Source organism: Chelonia mydas, chromosome 1 (genome assembly GCF_015237465.2).
Source record: "Chelonia mydas isolate rCheMyd1 chromosome 1, rCheMyd1.pri.v2, whole genome shotgun sequence".
Lineage (NCBI taxonomy): Eukaryota > Metazoa > Chordata > Testudines > Cheloniidae > Chelonia > Chelonia mydas.
The window spans coordinates 161,897,369-161,921,873 of record NC_057849.1 but is presented as its reverse complement, the minus strand read 5'-3'; the positions used below and the strand labels follow the sequence as shown (position 1 = coordinate 161,921,873).

The 24,505-nt window shown below is 38.4% G+C and overlaps 1 protein-coding gene across 6 annotated transcripts in view; it reads left to right on the top strand.

Moving 5' to 3' along the window:
• IFNAR1 (interferon alpha and beta receptor subunit 1) overlaps positions 1–21,803 on the top strand; it is a 39,398-nt gene extending 17,595 nt beyond the window's left edge. For all 6 annotated transcript variants that reach the window (XM_037904824.2, XM_037904832.2, XM_037904815.2 and 3 more), the window contains 8 exons: positions 569–726; positions 6,870–7,017; positions 9,265–9,382; positions 10,259–10,458; positions 13,539–13,693; positions 14,726–14,873; positions 16,861–17,015; positions 20,684–21,803. In XM_037904824.2, coding sequence (XP_037760752.1) covers positions 569–726; positions 6,870–7,017; positions 9,265–9,382; positions 10,259–10,458; positions 13,539–13,693; positions 14,726–14,873; positions 16,861–17,015; positions 20,684–20,884 — 1,283 coding nt within the window. In that variant the 3' untranslated portion in view covers positions 20,885–21,803. The remainder of the gene's footprint in view (positions 1–568; positions 727–6,869; positions 7,018–9,264; positions 9,383–10,258; positions 10,459–13,538; positions 13,694–14,725; positions 14,874–16,860; positions 17,016–20,683) is intronic.
• Positions 21,804–24,505: the final 2,702 nt, after the last annotated feature.

Sequence of the window (24,505 nt, the reverse complement as noted above, 5' to 3'; positions counted from 1 at the left end):
CTTTGTTTTTGCAGGTCATGGTTTTCTTTGGTGGCCATCTCTATGCCCACCCCAATGAATTTCATTCCTAACATTAGGGAAGAGGCAGGATGGTCCAGATTGGGGGAGAGCTGATTCCCTGAGTACCATATGTGTCATTGCCCCAGTGCTGATGTTGGCAAATGTATTTGAGAAGCTAGCGTTCCAGCAGTCCTACCATCTACCTTTAATTTACCACGAATGATAACCTATATAAAGCTGAATCCTTCCATTAATATTGGGTTGGTTCTTGGGGAATGGGCTTTTTTAAAGTAAGTTTTTCTTGTAACCTTATTCCACAAATTTATGACTCTTCATTTCAGAATCGGGAAGTTACTGTAATATTGTTACAGCCAGTAAGTATTACTTTAACTGTCTTCGGTCCCAGATAACACTTGGAGTTTATTCAGTTAAACTACTGTTAGATTCTACGGGAAGAACTGAAAATTAAGTACTGTGGGCAGTTCCTTGTAGTTTACTTGTTCAAACATGTAACTTTTGGTGTTTCAACTAAGTTGTTGTGCTTCATGATAATGTTTAATTTTTGCAGCTAAAATTGGTCCTCCAGGAGTGCAGTTAGAATCCATAGATGGAGTGGTGAAAATCAACATTTCCCCTCCAGAAGAAAATCAGAACAGAAAAATGTGGAGAAACGATATACGTTTTACCTACAATGCAATGTTCTGGGAAAACTCATCAAATGCAGAGGTATGATAGGGATTGACTTTCTAAATTAAGTTTAAAATATTGTTTGATTTACTTCAGTTGCTGAGTCACTTCCTAGAATTAAATTCTGCTTTTTATTATTTTATACATATAATATATCCTAATTTCTGCCTGTAGCTTGGTACATTCAGTGTTAAAAAATAAAGTGCATTGATTTGCTAGACTGTATTACATCTCTTACTCAAAGTTTTGGTTCGGTTGCTAATGTCATTAAGCTATTCCACACTTAGTTGCTTAAGAACATAACGGCCATACTGGGTCAGACCAATGGGCCCTCTAGCCCAGTATCCTGTCTTCCGACCATGGCCAATGCCAGGTGCTTCAGAGGGAATGAACAGAACAGGCAATCATTGAGTGATCCATCCCCTGTCGCCCACTCCCAACTTCTGGCAAACAGAGGCTAGGACGCTCAGAGCATGATGTTCTATCCCTGGTCGTCCTGGCTAATAGCCATTGATGGGCCTATCCTCCATGAACTTACATAGTTCTTTTTTGCATCCTGTTACAGTTTTGGCCTTCATGACATCCACTAGCAACGTGTTACATAGGTTAACTGTGGATTGCATGAAGAAGTATTTCCTTGTGTTTGTTTTAAACCTGCTGCCTGTTAATTTCATTGGGTGACCCCATATTCTTGTGTTATGTGAAGGGGTGAATAAGGAAATGTTATACACTATCTCCACACCAGTCAAGATTTTATAGACCTCTATCATATTCCCACTTAGACGTCAGTTTTCCAAGCTGAAAAGTCCCAATCTTTTTAATCTCGCCTCATATAAAAACTGTTCCATATCCCTAGTCATTTTTGTTGCCGTTCTCTGTACCTTTTCAAATTCTAATACATCTTTTTTGAGATGTGGTGACCAAATCTGCACACACTATTCAAGATGTGGGCATGCCATGGATTTATATAGGGGGATTGATGTTTTCTGTTTATCCCTTTCCAAATGGTTCCTATAATTATTAGCTTTTTTGACTGCCACTGCACATTGAGCGGTTGTTTTCAGAGAACTATGATGACTCCAATATCTTTCTTGAGTGGTAACAGCTAATTTAGATCCCATCATTTTGTATGTGTAATTGGAAAACATTATCTCAATGTGCTTTACTTTGCATTTATCAACATTTGAATTTCATCTGCCATTTTGTTGCCCAGTCACCCAGTTTTGTGAGATCCCTTTGTAACTCTTCGCAGTCTGCTCTGGATTTAACTATCTTGAGTAGTTTTGTATCAACTGCACATTTAGCCACCTCACTATTTACTCCTTTTTCTAGATAATTTATGAATATGTTGAACAGCACTCATCCCAGTACAGACCACTGGGGAACCCCACTATATTTACTTCTCTCCAGTCTGTAAACTGACCATTTATCCCTGCCCTTTGTTTCCTATCTTTTAACCAGTTAGTGATTCATGAGAGAACCTTCCCTCTTATCCCATGACTGCTTACTTTGCTTAAGAGCCTTTGGTGAGGGACCTTGTCAAAGGCTTTCTGAAAGTCTAAGTATGCTATGTCCACTGGATCACCCTTATCCACGTTTGTTGACCCTCTTGAAGACTTATAATAGATTGATGGCATGATTTTCTTTTACAGAAGTCATGTTGACTCTTCCCCAGCAATTTGTGTTCATATATATGTCTGATCATTCTGTTCTTTACTATACTTTCAACTAGTTTCCCTTATATTGAAGTTAGGCTTACCGGCCTGTAATTGCCGGAATTGCTATTGGAGCCTTTTTTTAAAACTTGGTGTCACATTAGCTATCCTCAAGTCATTTGGTACAGAGGCTGTTTTAAGCAATAGGTTACATACCATAGTTCTGCAATTTCATATTTGAATTCCTTCAGAATTCTTGGGTGAATACCATTTAGTCCTGGTGACTTATCACTGTTTAATTTATCAATTTATTGCAAAACCTCCTCTAATGACACCTCGATCTAAGATAGTTCCTCAGATTTGTCACCTAAAAAGAATGGGGCAGGTGTGGGAATCTCCCTCATATCGTTTACAGTAAAGATGCAAAGAATTCATTTAGTTTCTCCACAATGGCTTTATCTTCCTTGAATGCTCCTTAGCACCTCAATTGTCCAGTGGCCCCACTGATTGTTCAGCAGGCTTCCTGCTTCTGATATACTTAGAAAAAATTTTACTACTAGTTTTTCAGTCTTTGGCTAGTTGCTCTTCAGATTCTTTTTTGTCCTGCCTAATTATACTTTTCTACTTGGTGTGTCAACATTTATGCGCCTTTCTATTTTCCTCAGTAGAATTTAATTTCCAATTTTTAAAGGATGCCTTTTTGCCTCTAACTGCTTCTTTAACTTTGTTTAGCAATGGTAGCACTTTTTTGGTCCTCTTACAATGTTTTTTAATTTGGGGTACACGTTTAATTTGAGCCTGTATTATGGTGTTTTTAAAAAGTTTCCATGCAGCTTGCAGGCATTTTTATTTTGGGAACTGTACCTTTTTAATTTCTGTTTAACTAGCTTCCTCATTTTTGTGTAGTTCCCCTCTATGAAGTTAATGCTACTGTGGTGGGCTCACAGCTCTTTGCAGGCTTTTAGAGCTCTTTGTGAGGCTTAAGAAGGGAATTTGAAAACTTTGCCCACTTTCCCTGCAGGTCTGAGGCAAGCGATCATTAATGTATTCTATAGAATCAATATAGACAATACTTATCTCCCACTCCACACAGCAGTACCAGAATGAGTGCCAGTCAGATTAGGTACACATCTTCTCAGTATGTATGTCCATTTGGGAGAACTACTGTGTTTGGGCATTTTTAAAGGAAAAAATCCCAAGGCCCTCCTTAATACATTCTTGCATTCAAGAAAAGGTGAGTGACAAATCTGTCAATCCAGTTGGTTGAACTTTTACTAAAAAGTTTAGTGACACAAGTACAGTAAATCTTGTCCTCAGTATGGAGCCTATACTTCCTATAGAAGAGTGGATTTTGTGTTACTGTAAATAGTTAATGAACTGGAAGGTAGAGCCAGTCTTAATGTGAAAACACTTCGGTGAACAATGTTTTAAGGATGATATATCTGCAAAGTTGAAGACTCAGATCTTCCTCAGACCCTGCCCAAAAATGGCATCTAGACTTTTCGTAGTGGACTCTTCTTGATTTTAATTATTCTTTGGCTAGAAGTGGTAAATGGGATTGGGCAGTCTTGAGCAGTTAGTCCACCAGTTAGTGGTCTGTAAACACTTGTTGTATTTTTTTCTCACCCCATTCCTTAAAAGATAAAACTTAAAAACTGAATAGAAGTTCTGGGCAAGATGATGATGGTGATGATAATGAACCTAGCATTAGAGAGACAGGGACGCTGATGTAATATCTTTTATTGGATCAACTTCTGTTGGTGAGAGAGACATAGTGCTTGTCTTCACTGGCAATTTACAGCGCTGCAACTTGAAAAAACACACACACCCCACCCCGAGCGCAGCAAGTTTCAACACTGTAAAGCGCCAGTGTAAATAGTGCACCAGCGCTGGGAGCCACGCCTCTCATGGAGGTGGGTTTTTTTAGAGCGCCAAAAGAACTCTCTCCCAGCGCTTTTCCGCGACCACACAAGCCACGTTAAAGCACTGCTGTGGCAGCGCTTCAGCATTGCCAGTGTAGACTAGCCCATGCTTTTGAGCTTACACAGAGTTATTCTTCCGGTCTGAGAAGGGTACTTAAAGTGTCACAGCTTAAATAAAAGGTGAAACAAATTGTTTAGCATAAGTAGTTAACACATGTTTCAAGGGGCCATTCAAGATGAAGTGGCCTATTAACAGGCCTCCAGTAATGGGGGGAAAAGAGGGGAGGAGGGAAGGCAGTTTGCGGGATTTGTTAATGGGTTATAGATTGTTGTAATAAGCCATAAAGTGTCCATTGAGTCCTTCCTTTTTAGTGTCTAGCAAAGTTATGAATTTAAGCTCCCAGCCTCGTTATTTGAAGGTATTGTGCAGGTTTTCTTTGAGAATGAGAACTGAGAGGTCAGATATAGAGTGATCACTTTGTGAAGTGTTCACCCACAGACAATCAGGTATTTGTCTTTTATCATTTTCTTGTGTGAGTTCATTCGAGAGTGTAGTGATCGTCTGGTTTCACCCACATAGTTGTTGTTGGGGTATTTAGTGCACTGGATGAGGTACACCATATATTGTGGTAGGCATGTTTAGAATCCATGGATCTTGAAAGCTGTGTTGATCATCATAGCAGTGCAGATACGTCTGCAGGTTTTGCATCTGTTCTGGCAGGATCTGGCACCACCTGAGCTGGTGTCCTGGTTTGTGGGGAGCATGCTTCTAATGATGAGCTTGGAGAGGATGGGGGTTGTTTGAAGGCCAGGAGAGGGGGTTCAGGAAAGTTTTATTTCAGGATGGGGTTCCCATCGAGTATGGCTGGTTGTTTGTTACCCCTTAGGTGTTCCAGCGTGGGGTGGCAAGTGACAGCTAGGATTTATATATAAAACTCCATCTGACTGCACACCCCTAGTTGTCAACTACTGCCCCACACTGGAACCCAAATCAAATGCCCCAATAACAACTATGTGGGTGAAGCCAGACAATCACTACGCTCTCAAATAAGACGAGGCAGGGAGCTTAAATTCATAACTTTGCTAGACACTAAAAATCAAGGACTGAATAGAGACTTTATGACTTATTACAAAAATCTTTAATTCAGTAACACCCCTCAGCTGCCTTCCCCTCCCCCACCATATGATTGGAGTGGTGTTAACGGTCAACTTCACCTTGAATGGTCCCTTGAAATACGTTAACGGCTTATACTGAACAATCTGTTCCATCTTATATTTAGCTGTGACACTGAGTACGTTTCCCAGACCTGAAGAGCTCTGTGTAAGCTTGAAAGCGTGTGTCTCTCACCAACAGAAGTTGGTTCAATAAAAGAGAATACTTCACCCACCTTGTCTCTCTTGGGACCGACATGGCTACAACAACACTACTCTCCAGCTGTGTCTACACTACGCACCTTTTAGCGACACAGCTGTGCCACTACAGCCATGCCGCTAAAAGGCCACAGTGTAGCTGCTGTCTGTCGGCAGGAGAGCTTTCTCCTTCCAACAAAACAGCTTCTACCCCCAACAAGTGGCAGTAGTTTTGTCGGCAGGAGAGCTCTCTGGTGTTTTTTGTTGGCAAAACTTGTGTTGTTGGGTGTGGGGTTCCACACCCATAAACGACAAAAGTTTTGTCGTTCAGGTTCCAGTGTAGACAAAGCCTTCGTCAGTAGAGCTCAAAGGACTTTGCAAAGGAGAATAAGTATCATTATCCTCATTTTACACACTGGAAAACGGGAGCACAGATCCTCTATAGCTAGCATGCCATAAAACTCCAGGTGAAAGGACGCAAGATCTTACCACTTCTGAAAGGAAAATCCCATTTCTTATCTTTAAAGGAGAGGTATGTGAATCGGGTATATGGAAGGTCTATACATTTTAAGGTCATTTGTTACCATTATTTTGCTGAACAGTACAGGCTGACCTTTTCCTCTTTTTTTTTTTTTTCTTTTTTTTTTTTGTCTTCTATCTTCTGTTTTGTGGCAGGGAAAGGATTTATACATTTGTCTGACTGGTGTAGGAAAGTTGGGAAAATCTAAATGATCAGAAAAGAAATTACCTTTCAGAACATTAAGAGTAGAGAGAAATTATAATGTATCATTTGACATACAACAAATACTACAGCATAAGAAAAAAAATCTATTGCTGGGGTTACTTTCTGTAGCAAACTGTTATCAAATAGGGGAACTATTTAAATTCACTTCAAAATTTCAGAAAGCATTACAAAAACATGGAGTCAGTTTATTTTGTTCAGACATTTAAAGCTTTTTTCTTTCCATTCTGTACTCCTTGTAAGTTTCAGGTGAGTTTTGAGAATACTGTAGCTTAAGATGGTTCACAATTAATTCCCACAAATTAAACATATGCAAAATCACATTGGCATGCCAGTAATATAGTATAAATGAAATACTACCTTGTCCCTAATGTCTGAATGTATCCAAATGTCATATGTGCGGGTGATGTCCAGTGATTCTTCAGGACAGTAACACTTTTTGTCACAAGTTGAGGCTGTTTGGGAAAGAACAATTTCCTTAATATGTTGTTTACAACTGTTTATGTATTGCAGCCAAAAAGCAAAACTATTCATCGCAGAGAAACAATTTATGATCTAAAACCAGAGACTACTTACTGTCTGAAGGTTCAAGCACGCATAACTTCTGAAAGAAAAGTAGGTTCCTTCAGTCCAGTGTACTGCATTAAAACTACAGATCAAGGTAATGAATAAAAATCCTTTAAACTCTCTAGTAATCAAATCCTACAACTAGCTTGACAGGTTTCAAAATCCTTTGCTCCAAAGTAGTAGAACTGTGCAAAATTACCAACATTTCAACTGATTTCCATGTAACCTTGATAATCTGAACATCAGTTATCCAAAGTCCCTTTATGGACAGCTTAATGTCTTCCAGTATCTACTCAGGTTTTTGATAGTGAAAGGAATTTTCAGTTACCCGAACATATTCAGTGTTCACCATTACATTTAGATTATCGTGATTCTGTTGTGGTCCTAGATGCAAAAACAAATATTCCTGTATTTGTGAGTTTGGTTTAGGATAAAACTTAGTTCAATTCCTGTAAGATATTGTTGTGCATACGTGGAAAAACTGAATCCGTTTAGTTGAAATGAATGATTTTGCCAAGTTAACACGCCATTTTTGTGCAAACCGTGACTTTTTTTGTTCTGAAACACTCTCAATCACTTTTTGGGGCATTTGCTTGCAGCTCATGAATTGTCTTGCAAAGTGCATTTATCCTCTGTCCAAGTGACTTATTTTTTTAAAATAGACATTGGAAGGATTTTACACTCTTCATGTTGTATATGTAGGAACATAGGAATTTCAGTACTAATTTACACAAAGTGGCCCACCTGGTCCAGAATCTAGTCAGAGAGTGGTTGGTCCCAGATGATTCAGAAGAGGTAGAAGAAATCCTTTTGGAGACACTTATGGGATAACTTTCCTCAGGGAAGGTTTCCTCCTTTTTTCCAGTAGCTGGAGCTGGTTTATCCCTGAAACACTTATTTTAAAAGTTTCAAGTAACTGATGAAACCCAAATTATTTTTTTTCATTGCATTACAAAAATAAACAGTTAAAGCAGGAGTAGAACAGTAACTAAATCTGCTACCTCAAAGCAGAAACCAGTATGAGTTTAAAAAAAGAATTATCCTCTTAGTGCCAATGCCCTAGTTCAGTGGAACTTGCAGGAAACGTGGTAGATCTGAGTTAGGGCTTACTGAACAAATAAAAGTAACCTATATTGATAAATGCTGCTTTCATTCTGGTAAGAGAGAAGAGACCAGGAAATAATATTTATTTAGTGAGCTGTCTTCACAAGAAGAATTTCTAAAGCAGTTATCTAATTTGGAATTTGAATAGGGTTAACGTCCCTCTTCTCGCAGAAAGTGCCATGGTAATGTTCAACTGTATATGGCTTATGTTTTTTAGCTTGTAAACTTTGGTTAAATTATCAGCATTACTGTGTTGTACATATAGTAGACTTCTTTAAAACCAATAAATAGCATCATTCAAAAAAGTGCCATGGGACCTTTAATGACCACAAGGATCAGGACTTGATTTTATGTACCTCCACCAGAGTGCCCTGCCTCCTCATATCACTGTTTGAATATTGGTTCAAAACTGTCCCTCCAAAAAAAAAAAATCCATCACCAACAAAGTTCCATGTAGCACCAAGATTTTCCTTGCTGGTATCCCATCCAGGTACAGACCAAGTTCTATCCTGCTTAATTTGTGACATCTTTAGAAAAAGTCCACTAACTATGCTGTCTTTTATTATTGGTTTGGTATGGCATTTCTTACTCTGTTCCAATAATTGAAAATGGAATTCATGATTTTATGTTCAAAGTATGCTATTACTTTGGGTTGTCACAGAAGGCAACCAAGGAATTGGAATCCAAAACTACTTATATGGTAATACAGACTATATTTATTGCTAACCTCAGTTTCAATTTATGTTTTGCTTAAAATGAATCGTCTATTGTTCCAGATTCTTTACTTTCGTGTAGCTAAGTTTTGCACTGTGTAAAATCCCCAAGATTTGAGATAATGCTATGACGAGAACATCATCAGTTGCATCATAGCGTTCTTTATTTGCAGATCTTCCAGAATATATAATTTGTAAATTTGTATTAATGTACGTTATTCCAGCCAGATTCTCACTGATACTGACTTCTCAGCATATATCCCTATGCTAACATTTTTGGGCTGCCTAATATTCTCTGATCTAAAAACTGATGCTTTCCTACAGAACCCTCTGAGAGCTACATACCCCTATGACTTAATCAGCTGTGTGCTATGATGGCAAATCAAAGAATATTTTAAAGTTCTATTCAAACAGTTATTTAAAATATACTGTACAGATTTTCTTACTGTGGGGAAAAATAAGTATACATGACTTAGGACTTCTTGATGACAACGATGGTGAGTTTTGTTTTCTTTGCATTTTAGCATGGAATGTGCTACCTTATCCAGTGAATGTGGAAGTTCATGCTTTGAACATGAAGTTTCTTCTATCCTGGGATAATCAATATGATCAAAATGTGAGCTTTACAGTACAATATCTCAGGTAATTTAAATAGTTTTTAAAGCTTTGCTGCTTAAGTAGACTTTAAACTTGACGGTTCTAAATTGTCCTCAGTTAGGCCTCTGAAGCTAAATATTCCTAGAAACTCAAGTATGATATTCAGAAAAGTATTTTGATGTACTCATTGAGGTACTGGGTACTTCATCCAGTCACCCATGTGGTGTGCTTACAAGAATAATACCAAAGTTTGATCATAGAAGTTCACAGCACTCAGTTTCTCTCTGAAGTTTTGAACACCTCGAGGCTAGGCTTCTAAATGTGTACCAGATACTATTCCTATAAGATGAACACTCACATTTCCTAATCTGTCTTAACACCAAGGAAATTGGTGAGTTGAAGTTGAGAACTTAAACACGTTAAAGTCAGAAAATGCAAATATTAAAGTCCTCAGAGAAATTTTAACATTACGCATACTCTGGTATTTTCAAACACTATTAATGGTTAGGCTGCAAATGTGTAACTTAGTATACGTGGTGTATGTGCAGTGAGTGCACAAATGTTGCTGTCCTCATCTAAATTTAAATGTCCTGATCTGTTCAGATTTTCATTGAAAAAGTTGCATTTAATATATTTTCCCCACTCTTCATTATAATTAAGAATGAACATTCAATAAAAAAGATGGAGTTCTGATGGAATTCTTTGAGCATGTCAGCAAAATAGTTGACACAGAACTGCATGATGTAGCTTTGGACTTTGAAGAAGTCTTTGGCATAAATTTACACATTCATTACATATGTTTGCTTAGAAACAGTGAACAGAAATGGACATATTCATTCAATTGTAAATTTAAATGAAAAATATTGTTAGTTTGATTAGAGTAGGGAGTCCATATTGACCACAAAATGTCATTTATTCTAGTGGATATTTAAAGAGTCTTCCTGAAGACTATTCAAATAAATGGAACACTATTTCTGGATGTGAAAACATCACTACTACACAGTGTGACTTCTCATCTGACATAGAAGCTAGTGGAATTTACTTTCTCCGTGTACAGGCTATGAATGGATATAATAAATCACGTTGGTCTAATGAAATAAAAGTGGATCCTTGTGTAGTAAGTAAGTGGATATATTTTCTTCACCATTCTTCATTTCTCAGTTGGTTTATACACCGTTAGTATCTGCATTCAGTGTATTCATTTTCATTTTTAATCTTTCTCATTTTTATAGTTCCCCTGTAGAAGCACTGGGGGTGAAATACTGGCACCACTGAAGCCAGTGGGAGTTTTTTCCATTGATTTCAGTGGAGCCAGGATTTCACTCCTGGCTTGAAAATAGCAAATTACTTACTAAAATTGAGATGCACAGCATCTTGTGCACTTTTTGCATACTTTAACTTTCCTCATTCATTAACTATATTACATTAATCATTTTCTTAGGTAAATCTTAGCGTACCGGATCATAGCAGGAGTCCCCCTAATCCAGCATTTGCCTTGGACGCAGGGCCAGTTCCTGATGTGTCAGAGAAGGGGGAAACTAGAAAACCAGTCAATTGTGGACTGCTGTAAATGTGGAGAAGGGATTCCTTACAGATCTGGTCCTCATATATATGCTAGTTTGTGCTCTAAAGTAGGTGCAGTCGGGAAAGTAACTCAAATACTTTCCTGGTGGACTGGGTTTTTTTCTAAATGGACAACCTATCCTAAATTGTCAATTACTGAGGGACAGTCTTCACTCATTGATATATTTTGCTTTCTACCACCAACTTTCTGTATAACGTTTTTCATGAGTAATGTACCCGAATGCATGGATGCTAAATATCTAAACTGTATTCTTAAATTCATTCACTTAAATTTGGGTTATTGCTGGTTATGCACTATATGTGTCTTATTACTTTAAAAACAAACTTTGTATTTGTGGATAATCTGAGTACACTACCCACATGTACAGACACTCTCTGTTCTCAACCTATGTATTATATAATTTTTTTAACATTAGCTTTAATAAAATTTTATTTCTAACTAGTGGTTTGCAACTCCCAGGGAAGTTATGAAAGACAACTGGGGAGAAGGTTGCAAGGCACTGAAACTTTACTACAATGTAAAACAGGGGATCTCAAACTTCATTGCACCGCGACCCTCTTCTGACAACAAAAATTACTACATGACCCCAGGAGGTGGGATTGAAGCCTGAGCCTGCCTATGCCCCACTGCCTCGGGCAGTGGGGCTAAAGTCCAAGCTCCACTGCCCTGGGTGTGGGGGGCCAAAGTCCCAGGGCTTCAGCCCTACGTGGTTGGTCTCAGGCTTTGGCTTTGGTGACCCCATTAAAATGGGGTCGTGACCCACTTTGGGGTCCCGACCCACAGTTTGAAAACTGCTGATCTAAAAAAAAGAAAATCTTGCTCTGGCACTCCTTGTACACCTTACTTTTCAGTGTCCTCTATTTTGTCAGCCTTTCAATGCACAAACAAATAATATAGGCTTATCAGCTTTATCATTTTTTTCAACACCTTTACGTTTACTATAAAAGTAAATGTTTTTTACTTCGAGTTAAGGAGTTTCAACCTGAAAGGCTGAGAAAACATTACCTTATAACAGTGGTCACCAACTGGTTGATTGCGATCTCCAGCAGTGCAACGTGGTTGCCACTAAGGCAGACTCCTTGCCTACCCCCGCCCCAAGCCGCTCCTGGAAGCGGCCAGCGCAGACCTGCAGCCCTAGGGGCGGGGAGCACAGGTCTACTTCTGCATGCTGCTCCTGCCTGCAGGCACCACCCCTGCCATTCCCATTGGCTGGGAGAGCTGTGCGGGGCGATGCTTTCAGAGAGTGGCAGCATACAGAGCCACGTGCCCCCCAGTGGCCACAGGGGAGCGTTGGCCCCTTCTGGGAGCGGTGTGCGACCAGGATAGGCAGTCTCCACCAACCGGGAGTTGCCAGAGGTAAGTGCTGCCCGGTGGGAGGCCGCACACCAAACCCCTTCCCAGAGCCTGCACCCCGAGTCCCTTCCTACACCCCAAGCCCCACTCTGAGCCCCCTCCCAGAGCCAGCACCCCATACCCCCTCCTGCACCCCAACCCCTTGCCCCAGCCCAGTGAAAGCGAGCGTGGGGGAGAGGGAGCAATGGGGGGGGAGTAGGGAGGGCTTTGGGGATAGGGCGGGGCCTTGGGGAAGGGGTGGGCTAGATCCTAGGTTGCCCTTAGATTCAAAAAGTGATTTTGGGCATAAAAACGTTGGAGACCACTGCTTTTCTTACCCTTTTACTGAAGGCTGAAAATCAATAATGCTTCTCACCTGGCTTATACCTCTGGGGGTAAAAGAGGAACTGCTTCCTGATCCAGTTGATCAGTTTAAGAAGCACAAAGACTGTCATAGTTCTTGTAATTGTTGCTGGGTGTAGATGTGAGGGCCTTGCATTTGGGCTTCCCATTGGAGAAGAAATTGGTGGTATGGAGTCTGGGTATATTAGTTCAACTTGTTTGTTTTTATGCTATACACACCAATCTTTGAACACAGGTGATCACAAATAGCATGCATGTAGTCCCTTTTCAGAAATCGCAGTCTATAGATTAGTGTCTGGTTCTCAGGAAGAAGCTCTGCCCCAAGAATTGACTTCAGACAGAGGAAATAAGACAGTGCAAACTCCCCTGCTGTTTGCAACAGCTCCCCCAACAGCCTACGTACTTTTCCTCAAAAATTAACAATAATATAGCAGTTCTTCAAAGAATGGATAGTGTTTGCACACTAAGGAAAAAATAACTAAGACTAACAGTGCCATCTGGTGACTCTTACATGTTTTTATCCTGCTAGTATAAATAAAAATATTTTCATGTTTTCATTAGCTCTCCCTATTAAATTAAACTATCAAGTAGATATTGCAATGCATGTTTTAAAATTTCAATAGCTGTACTTTGAGTGATATATATCACAACTTCAAATATCATTCACAGTGTGACTGAAAGTTCAAAAACAACAAATACAATATTAATGCTGAAACATTAGGGTTAAACGTTTACATCATTGTGCCTGCTTTCCCATCTCCCCCTATTTGTTTTTGTAAAGGTACTAGTAAAAGCCAGATATCTAGCCATAAATCTGAAAACCTTTGCTGTTATGGGTTTAATCACAGCCGTAACATTTTTTATTTACATGTTTTAGCTAACAGATTTTTAACTTTTTTGTGTGTGTGAAATTGTTTTAAGATGAAATTGGCCCTCCAAGCATAACAGTAAGCTCTAGTGAGGATTCGCTTCGTATCCAGCTCATTCCTCCAGGAGAGCCTGAAAATAAGTCCATGAGTGGATTTTATGACTTATCTTACCGCGTTCTGTACTGGAAAAATTCTTCAGATACTGAGGTAGAAAAACTTTTTCAAACTTCTTTAATTAAAAAGGTATAATAAGTAACATGTTTTTAATGTTACACTAAGACCTTCCCCTTTAAAAAGTTTAATTTCACAAAGAGCCTTGTATCTTATTTTCTTGTTGCAGAGCTCACATAAAATGTATACATCCCAGCAAGATTTTACATCATAAAGTAGGCAAAGAGATGGTAATATTGGTTTGTTGATGGCAGCTATCCTTCATGATATTGCCTCTGTACAGTCATTTTAGGAATCTTGCATGAATGGCTGCTGATGGATCATTTTTGAGAAGTTGACTGCATGGCTCTCTGGAAGCAGTTTATTTAGGACCTGACCCCGTGCACATTGAAGTCATTGATAAAGCTCCCATTGACTTCACTGCTGCAGGATCAGGCTTTTAGAGAAAAAAATTACTTTCTGAAGTTCTGTATTGGCAGTTTTATGGCCACTCAGTTCAAAAAGCAGTAATTCTTATATCAGTTACTCCAAGAAGGGACAAAAAAGCTGTCATAACACTAGTTCAGTTGTTTTCCTGTTGATCTAAAAATATTCTCTTTTTAAATTCTCAGCACTGAAGTTTGTATGGCATTTCTAATTAATTCAGAGCTGAGATTAGGCTGAATTTCTCTGCATTTATGAATTTGCATATTTTTAGTTGACATTTTGATGTGATTTTCCATTTTTAAACTTGTGTAATAAACTCTTTAACTTTGTTTTACAAGACTACAATAAGAATGCACACATGAAAAGATATCAGAACACTTAAACATACCAGAAAGTTTCCTGTATGTACAGCACAAACTTTGAAGTGTACTATTGCAAACACCTTTTCAAAATAGCGAAAATGGTTGGTTAGTTACTTTCTAAATGTAGTTTTGAAATTGAAACTTTTTTGATTTGAAAGAGTAAAGTATAATTAAAATTATACAAAAAATATATTTTCAGTATTGCATTGCCTACAATTTTAATACAGTTGAATCAATCTTGTACTGTTTTTTTAACTTGCATTTCTTATTTTTCTTTCAGGAGAAAATCAAAGAAGAAGAACAGTTATTATTCACAATCTCTGACTTGACACCCTTGGTTTTGTACTGTTTGAAAGTGCAAGCATTTTCACCAGCATATAGAAAAGATGGTCATTTTAGTGATGTGGCATGTATTAAAACGCTTGATGGTATGAAAAGTTTAAATATATGTTTGGGATATATTGAAACTCAGTTCCTAAATTTTTATAATTTAGGCTACAATAAAATGACTTAACCTAAAATATGCAATTACCCCTGGAAAAAGACATTTCTCCATATACTGTAAAATGTGAAGTGTAACTATTGTGAATTGTGACATCAAAAATCAGCATGATTTAACTTACACTAGTTACATGGGATGTTCCATGAAAATAAAAGTAAATGCAAATCAAAATTAAGTTAGAAAAGTATGAATTATACTGTAGGTGATACTTTCAAGTTTATTGTATTGTGTCTTAATCCAACCTATTCCTGGAGAGTTTAAAAGATCCTGTACTGGTAAGAAGGGAGCAAAGTGTATAGCTCATCACTGAGTGAAATCCCATCCATGTACAGATGGCCAGCATAGGGGATTATTTTTGTCCTATGTGAACACAAAGGGATGATGATTGTAGAATTTCTAACTGACCTTATGGCTAGAAATGTTTTCAAATATTAAAATTGTCTAAGAGTAACATGGAGTTGTTGTCTTAAAACTATCACCCATATGAACATTGCCTATTACATACTGGCACTTACAATCCCCAAATGTGGCCTTTTTTTCTCTATAAGCAATCTATTTAATTCCTTTTATCTTCATATGACAGACCTTTTATTCTTATCCATTTTACTATTCTTTAGATTTTTTTTTTCCTCCACAGTAAGGAGCCTACATCTGTAGTCAGGATCCAAGCATGCCTTACCAACACTCTCAATAAAGAGAAATTGTTTCATTGGTCTTGCATATAATGCCCCATACATCGGACTGTAGGATTTTGTTTTTACATCACTTATCTGGAAGTGGAAAGTACTGGCTGCATTGCCTGTAGCTTTTGAAAGTATATTCAGAATGCAGACAGCTAATGAAAGGGAGAAAAGATGATGGAAGAAAATGATCATATTCCAGAGTAGAATGGGTGAAACACTTGTAGTAAATTCCAGGTTCCTCAAAAGAGATTATTCTCTGTTGCTTACAATTCTTTGGAATTAAGAGCTGGATTCTGCCAGCCTTACTCATGTTAAAACACTTAGTATCTTATTCCACAAATCTACTTGATGCCAGTGGAAAATCCACTTGATCCTGCCGGGTGCTGAGAATTCTGGCCCTGATTATTTCAATGGTCTACATACCTGCTTAAAGTTAAGCACACACTGCAGTGCTTTGCTGATTGAGGTACATGACAAGATGAAGCCTTAAATAGAGAAAACAATATCCTGATTAAAGGCAGCAGAATATGGTCTTGTGACAAGCTGCTGGGAATACCTTGAGCTGCGAGACACTGCTACCCCTTTCCATCTGAGCTTAAACTTAATTTTTTAAAGTGTTTGTATTTCTTCAGTAGGTGAATTTCTTAAAATATGTTTGTCCCATTAATGCTTAAACTAAATTATTGTGGAGTTTGTTGCCACAGGAAGTCACTGAAGCCAGGAATTTAACAAGTTTCTAAAAGGGATTGGATGTCAAGAATATCCAGAGTTGTTAATGATAAATTTTGGAAGAGATATTAAACTTCATGCTTCAAAGTTTAGGGCAATCTCAACTAGTAATCAGGAAGACACCTATGTGAGGGGCAGATTGTCCCACATCTGCCTACTGTGTGGTTCTTACATTTTACTCTGGAGCATCTGTACTGGCCGCTGTCAGACCGGGACCTGGACTAGATGGACCTTGGTTTTTGATCCAAAATGGCAGTTTCTATCTAACTAAATATGGTGCATAAAACCTTTTGCTTTGTTTCAGTAGAATGCTCTAAGCTATTGGGATGGTGTGAGGATTTATTCATATTCATGTAATGCTTTCAAGAAGTAAAACACTGTAAATATAAAGTTTTATGGTGTAGCCTTTACATTGTATATAATCTTTAAATATAGAGATCTTGGTGATAGGACACTTCATGAATACCTAGATAGATTAATGATTATTCCTTTATTTTTTAGATAAAACTTCACCTTGGACTATTTTGAAAACCTTTGTAATCGCCATGATTGGCTTCTTCTGTTTTGCATCATTTTTAATTTTTGGTATATATTATATATCTAGACGGATCAGATATGCGTTCTTTCCATCATGCAAACCTCCTTCAAACATAGAGGTAAGATTTTGACTATCTTTCCAAGAATGTAACTATTCAAGGATCAAAGAACAGTAGAATGTCATCACATAATATATCTGATTCATTGTTCTAAAGAATAGTGTCTCTGTATTTCATAGTGTCAGGGAGACTTGCCAGGATTAGATACCAAGAGTTTAATGATAAAGTATGTGAATTAGTCTGATCTCTTGTGATTATTATGATTTCTCTAAATCTGTGATAAACAGATATTTCAATTTGTATGGAAAAAAGGGGAAAACCTATTGAAAGCCATTACAAAATAATGTTTTAGGATTTCTGCCTTGTCAAGCTGACCCAAAGAAGGGAAAAGCCCGTATCAAATTTTATTTTTAAATAACGGAATGCCTTTGTGCAAATGTTTTTCTTCCAAGCTTCAGGTTTTGCTTTAAAAAAAACTTACTTTTTATGAGACATTACATCCTCTAGTAGCTGATGCATAAAGAATAAGTGGAGTAGATGAGAATGAAGAAAGTTCGTGGGGAGTGCTCCTTTCACATGAGTTCCTCTGAGTCTCCAACTCCTATTCTCTTCTCCTCTGCCACCCAAACACTCCTAATTGCACTGTGGTTGATCAATGAAGAGCTTAATTTTTGTAGCTTGTTCTGTAGGTGTGCAACATGTTTTAATCAATTCTAGAAAAGTAGACCAGAGAAATGTTATGATTTTAAATGGAAAAATTTGTTTTATGGCTGACTGACTAGGATATTGATCCTGTATCCATTCTTATTCAATATATTTTAGAATCTTTACTACACTTAAAATCTATGGGTTTATCTGTTTCCTCACTTAGTCCACTTGGGAGCAGTAGCAATTTTTCATTTACCTATTAATGGTAACTATTTTTTTTCATATAACTGTTAAAAGGTTTTGCAGGGTTTATTGAACTAGTATCTGCCAATAGGAAATCCAGTTCCTCCATGGGATCTAAACTTGGTATAAACACAATTATCTGCACCCTTCAAACCTCTCTCTCCATAAAAACTTTTTAATAGGAGTTAGTCTATCTAGAAGAATTATGGAACTACATGTTTTGATGGTAGACCCTCTTTCTACTGTTTTTGCATAAGGACAAGGTTATACGTAGACCTCACCCCAAATTTATCCCAAAGTAATTTCAGATTTTCATGGTAATCAGTATACTGGTTATCTTTCCTGGATCTCATGCTCATAAGCGTGAGTGTAGATTAGTGTTCAGACATAGTTTTATTGTTATCTGGCTAGAACTAAGGAGTTTAGGCCTTTCCCAGATGGTTCATTTCCTGTGCTGGAAACTTTAGGGGCTGAGCTGTTTCTGCACAGTCCTTGTCTAGATGGGCTAGAGAGCATATAGAGTAGAGTTAAGAGATCTTCTCTCTCACCTCCTGCTGGTCTCAGAACTCTCTCAACTAGAGTGGTTGGTACCTGTGTGGCATGTTAGGCATGTTCCTCTTTTTGAAATATGTAAGCTGCAATTTGGGATTCATGTCTCACTTTCATTAAACATTACAGTTTAAATATGGTATCTAGATCTGATGCTCAGTTTGACAGAGCAGTGTTTTTCAATCTGTATGTAATTAGGACACCATGTGCCTCCATCCTTAATTTGGCAAGCAGTATTTAACAATCTCATGAGAGGGAATGTTCAGCAGAAACTCAACAAAAAAAGTTGGTTACTTGTAACCAAAGTTCTTTGTTATGGATTCTGTGTATTCGCACTCCCTGCCCACCTTCCCCCTTCTGTGGAGTCCTAATTAATTCCTTGCCCCATAAAGGGACTGTGTCCCTTTTTATAGCCTCGCTCTCAGAACATGCTCAAATGCTGATGGCAGGCTTAGGAGGGGCACACAAGCACTCTGGCACTGCCACAAGAAGGTCCACTGTCCAAGTTGCACCAGTCAGTGCATCCCAAGAGTGTGAATATGCAGAATCCATCTCAAATTCCAGTTACAAGTAAGTAATTTTCATTTTCCCCTTCAGGGTTGATGAGATGAAGTTCTTTGACTTCACCCATCCGTCCAGTTCTGGAACAGTATGATGAAAGGAATGTGGTTACATCCCCTTACTGTCTTCTAGTAACATCAGAAATGATGGAGCACAAATATTTTGTAAGGGAGGGATGCCACTGGCACTTTCTCCCACCCAAACCATAACCCTGTGGTCATTTAAGCTGCAGTGACTGGAACCAGGAGTAGGTGAGGCTCAGGGATAACTACGTTGAGGACTGTATGCAAGTAGTCATGGAACAAAAGGAAGCCTTTTTTCTTCCTTCCAAATCATAAGCTCCGCTTTTACCTCAAATTAGTTCCCACTGTCATGGGGTAGTTCCAAAAACTCTCTTCAGTCTGTACATATTCAGGTAGTGTTTGTATGGAAAAATACTTTTTAAAGTTGTATTGTTGTTGTTCACATAAAACTTAGGTTTGCTTGAGAGTGCCCTTTTCCTCCACATGCACCTTCACAAGATGCACACATTATGGCTCACAGCATTCAAATACTAAAGTGTAGCAAGAATCAGCTTTCACAGTACTCTCCTAGTTGCCTCTGAGAACGTTATGCCGTTGACAAGGTGGCATGTCACTTGGACAGTGTACCTTGTTCCCAGCGCACTTCTGCCTCAATGGAGCCCTTAGCATGTACAGTACATAGTGCTTTACAAACATTAGTATCAGTCAAGTTGTAACTTAAACAATATATCTACTATCAAATTATCTGTAAATTGAATTGTAAGGCAAAATTTCAGCTGTTTGCATCAATTGTAGACTGGCAACACAGTTCATGTAATGCTTTATTTATAAGTGTCCCCTTCATAGGAAGGGATTTTAAATATTTTAGTCTAGGGTTGAGTTAACTGTTCACTATTTGTAAAGTACCGAGGGGCATAAGACTAGATGGAATTCCTTCCCTTATCTAAGTGCCCCAGCACCCACTGTCTCTCTCTTTCAAATTTTTCCTCAGAACCTTTTCTCCCCTTGCAAAGCATGCAAATGCTAATCCACATCAGTTTAAAACAAAAAATGAACCTACCTATTACCACCACTTCCCTGTCCCCAAATGCACTAAGTTCTGTCTCTGGGTCTCAAAGTGTGTACTTGTGCTGTTGATGTAGTAGCTCCCTGCTGCAAAAGGCTAGAGTCTGTATAATCTTTTGTCTTTTATATTTTGCTGAGCACACTGTGTAAGTGGTTAATACTTATTAGCACAGTAAAAAAAAAAAAAATGAGAAAAATTGGTTATGGCCATATAGACTGATAGACTGTAAGGCCAGAAGGAACCACCATGATCATCTAGTCTGACCTGCACTTTGCAGGCCACAGAACCTCACCCATCCACTCCTCTAATAGACCCATAACCTCTGGCTGAGTTACTGAAGTTCTCAAATCATGATTTAAAGACTTCAAGTTACCAAGAATCCACCATTTATACTAGTTTAGGGACATATCTAGAGACATTTTGTAATACTTGTCTGTATTTACATACCAAAGCAACCTTTATGGGTAAGTTATTAATGCCTTAAAAAAAAAAGTGCCATACCATAAGTAGAGACATCATTGTACTACAGAATATAATGGGAACAAGACTGCAAAGAGCTGCATTAACCAAAGCCATATTTAAGCTTATAACTAATCATTTCGTTTTTCCTCTCTCCTTCCATTCTCCCCTATCTGCAGTGCCTTGGTGGACAACCTTTCAACAGTCCGTATCTGTCAGCTTCAGAGGAGCCAACAGAAAATTGTTGTATAATTGAGAGTATTGTTATAGAGGAAACAAATCAAACTGATTTTAAAGACTACAAACCCTCTAAACAGAGCACTCGAGATTCAGGAAATTATTCTAATGATGATGATACTTCTGGAACTAAAGTGTTATAAGAAATGCTAGACCAGGAAACAGCATAACTAAAAATAACCTCAGACTTGAGACTGGCAGCCTAACTAGCATTTTGCTGTTCTCATTACATATGGAAGAGTCTTTGCCTTACAAAGGCAGGCTGATGTCAGACTGTTGGTCCCAAAGCTTCCGGTTTTGCTTTTCAGTAGTGCAAAATTATGTAAATGTGAGGAACAAATATTACTACTGCTCCTCCAGGAAAAGGATATTCTTCTGGCATACCAGTTTGGTTGGTATTTGGTACTAATCTTTCTGTTTACCATGTAGATCCTGATAACATCAGGAAAAGTCCTGTGATGTCTCCACAGAAAAGACAATCTTCACCCATCTATGTTGCTGGTAGTAGATGCCAACATATGTAGACACCAGTCTCAAAAGAGAACTCTGCTAAGCTTCCTTAAGCCTGCTCTTGGAACTCCTGGTGCCAGTGGTCCATTGTACATGCTGGTGTCAATTCTGTGAACTTTAATCTTATTGCTATCAATATGCCCTCCTCCCAGACAATTCAGCTAGCTTAGCTAACGTGCAGAGGTAGAGACAGAAAAGGGATTTTTCTCAGGTAAATATTAGCTGGAGAAGTTAAAAGAAAATAGTGGATGCTTGTTGTAAGAATAGTTTTGGGTGACTTTTTCTTGATCGTTCTAGCCTAACAAGCACTACATCCAGAATAAAGCAGTGATCGTCCAGATTAGATGTGCATAAAAGCAAAATCTCAGCCCTGTAAGAACAGAACAAATCCTATTATGCACTTTAATGCCAAAGCAAGTTAGGGAGCTTATACTTGTCTGTTTAGTAACCAGATGCCCATAAGCTGTAACATTCTTACTCACAACTGAGATGTACTTAAATGTGAAATTCTTTCCTACATTTGAAAATAACAAACATTTCATTTTCAACTTGTTCTTGAATTCCTACTGATCATAAATGAAGGGCAAACACATAACCATCAAATGGAAATGGCTTTGGAAAACTGGATCCTTTCAATCCCCCGCAGTAGAGCCAAATGATTGCTAAAATGTATAAACCTGAATCCAACTGATTTGAATGTTGTGGTGCCACAAATACATATCTAGATATTGGTATGGTTGAATCATCTTTGAAGCATACACACAGGGGAATTATTTAAAGCAATGATTTTTGTATGTTGCTGGGGTAAATTAGTTTTCTCATTATGATTGCGCTGCAATTACTAGTTTGATCTATAATTCCTCTGGACTGACAGAATGACAAGAATATTCACTATTTACAAATTTTTCCAGCTCAGATCTTACTTTATCAGTGGGTTCTTGTTTATACAAAACATGATACATTCTGCACTGACACCTGAAAAAAATTTACTCCAGTCTTGTGGATAATTTTTCCACTCTTATTCTTGTCATATGGGATTTTAAAAATAGTTTCCTGTTTTATGGGGAAAGTTGACTTGGCGTAAGAACCAGGATACGTTCTTCCAGCTTTCATGTAAATTTATAACTTGCTATAGGTGATTGTTGGTTTCTGTCAAAATTTGAATATTTTTGATGTCTAAGATCTAAGTGAGTGTTCCCAGCTCAATCCTCAGTACTTATTGGACAGGATAATATGTTTTATAGGATAGTTTTTTTTCCCCCAGCATAGTTCTGCTTAGTCCTGTGACAGTGAGGCTGGAATTGCTTAGGATAATAACCTGTAGTTAGAAAGGAAAATACAGCATTTGGACATGACATGAATTTTCCTCTAACTACTTCTAGATTTGGGGAACGTTCATTATTTTACCTTTTGGCACTTTGAGCAGAGTAGAAATGTTTTTCTTGTGTCTCCCTCTCCTCTACCATTCCCTTCCCTTTGCACACCTCGCACCACCCGAAATCAGGTGGGTTGTTTTTTTTAATGCCCTTGTGAACGTTTGGCAAATTTGTTTCCTAACATTGTTGGTAAATTGAAAATAACCAGACATCCCTTGAGCTTTTGAATTGTTTGTTTTTTTACTATAGGAGTCTAGGAGGATACATGTGTAAGCCATGCCCACCTCATGTGGCACTTTGTCACTAGTGGTGGCTAGACCACAGAGATTAATTTATAGCTCCCAAGAGATGCATTGGAATAGCCCAGTCTTTGCCCCATTCGTTGGCCCAGCCTCCTGTGTCTGGTGGTGGTCAGCGCCAAATGTTTTAGAAGTAGACATAAAACATCCCTAATTCACCTAATTGGCTCTATTACAACAAACACTTTTGGTTTTAGATCAAAAAAATTTTCAAGAAGCAGGTGGAGGAAAAAACACCTTTAACTTTTGCAGGTAACTGGCCTTGGAGAAGGCAGTGTTGTCTCCTTTTTGGAACAGAGAACTTGGAGTCAGAATTGCCTGGGTTCAATGTACAGTTTTATCAATTAGTGTGGCCTTGAGCAAATCATTTAATAGCTGTACCTCAGTTTGTGACGGTGCTGGGAGAGCCTTAGATTAAAGGAGCTATAAAACTGTATCATACATACAAATTGTAATTGGATATAGTTTTGCATCTCTTCCTCTTGTTTATGTAGCCGTTAGTGCTTTGTGCTGCAGATGTACCCCCTGGGACTACTTTCCCCCAAAAAAGTTATTTTGAAAATAGCATTTCTTAATCATAGCCTATATCTTCAGCAGTATTTAAGTTTGGAACACATTCTTCCATTTTGGGGGATTTTTTGTCTTCCTTTGTTTTGTTTTTCTCTTCTAAGGAGAACACTTCAGTTGATATTTCAATGGCTAATGGTGAAGTATTACTTTTGGAAATGAATCGTTTACTAGTGAGACAGATTTGGTTGGCTCCATGTGTTATGGCCGTTTTCCAAAGATTATTGTTTTTAATCTGAGGGATTTCACTGTAAATAATCAAACTGTTGATGGCTGAAAAATCTCTGAAAGTTACAGGTGTAAGGCTAGCTTAGGCAACTTCCTCTGACTTCAGTGGGAATTGCACATGTGTATATCAAACTTGTACTATAGTGTCATCCTACTGTATATTTGGTAGTACATTCATTGTATTGCTGATCTGTTCACCACTTTAAATATCACAGCAGCAGATGCTCTGTAGCACCCCCTTGTGGTTGGGTTTTCACCATTGCAGCAGCTCTGCTTCAGTTTTTCCCCTTCTCAGATCCCTGGCTGGGCTTGTTTATTGGCACAAGTGTAAATTTCCAGTTCCCCAACTGCCCAGCCAGAATAATTTGGCCCTTGGGACTTTTGCCCTCTGCAGCCTCCTCTTTCTAAGACCACTTTAAGAACAGCCCCAAGCCAAACCAATAATGCACAGATCCTCTTTAAATCTGCTCTTCCTGGGCTCTTTTTCGTGAGACAGTATTAAGTACAGTCCCCAGCAAAATTAATAAATGGCAGATCCACCCACCCCTTCCCAAATGGTGCCTCCCCAGGCTGTCCCCAGAGGCAGACTCCTTTACTGATCCCAAGATTACTTATTTTTCCCACCACGCTGGCACTTTGTTTCCTCTTTCTCTTCTAAATAACTATCTGATTTTATATGATGCATGCCCCCCATTAGGAGGTACTTAACTGACCACAGATGGACAGGGCCTGTTCCCTTTTAAGGCATCAATCACAGCCGTAACAGTTAGTTTTTGACTTCTCT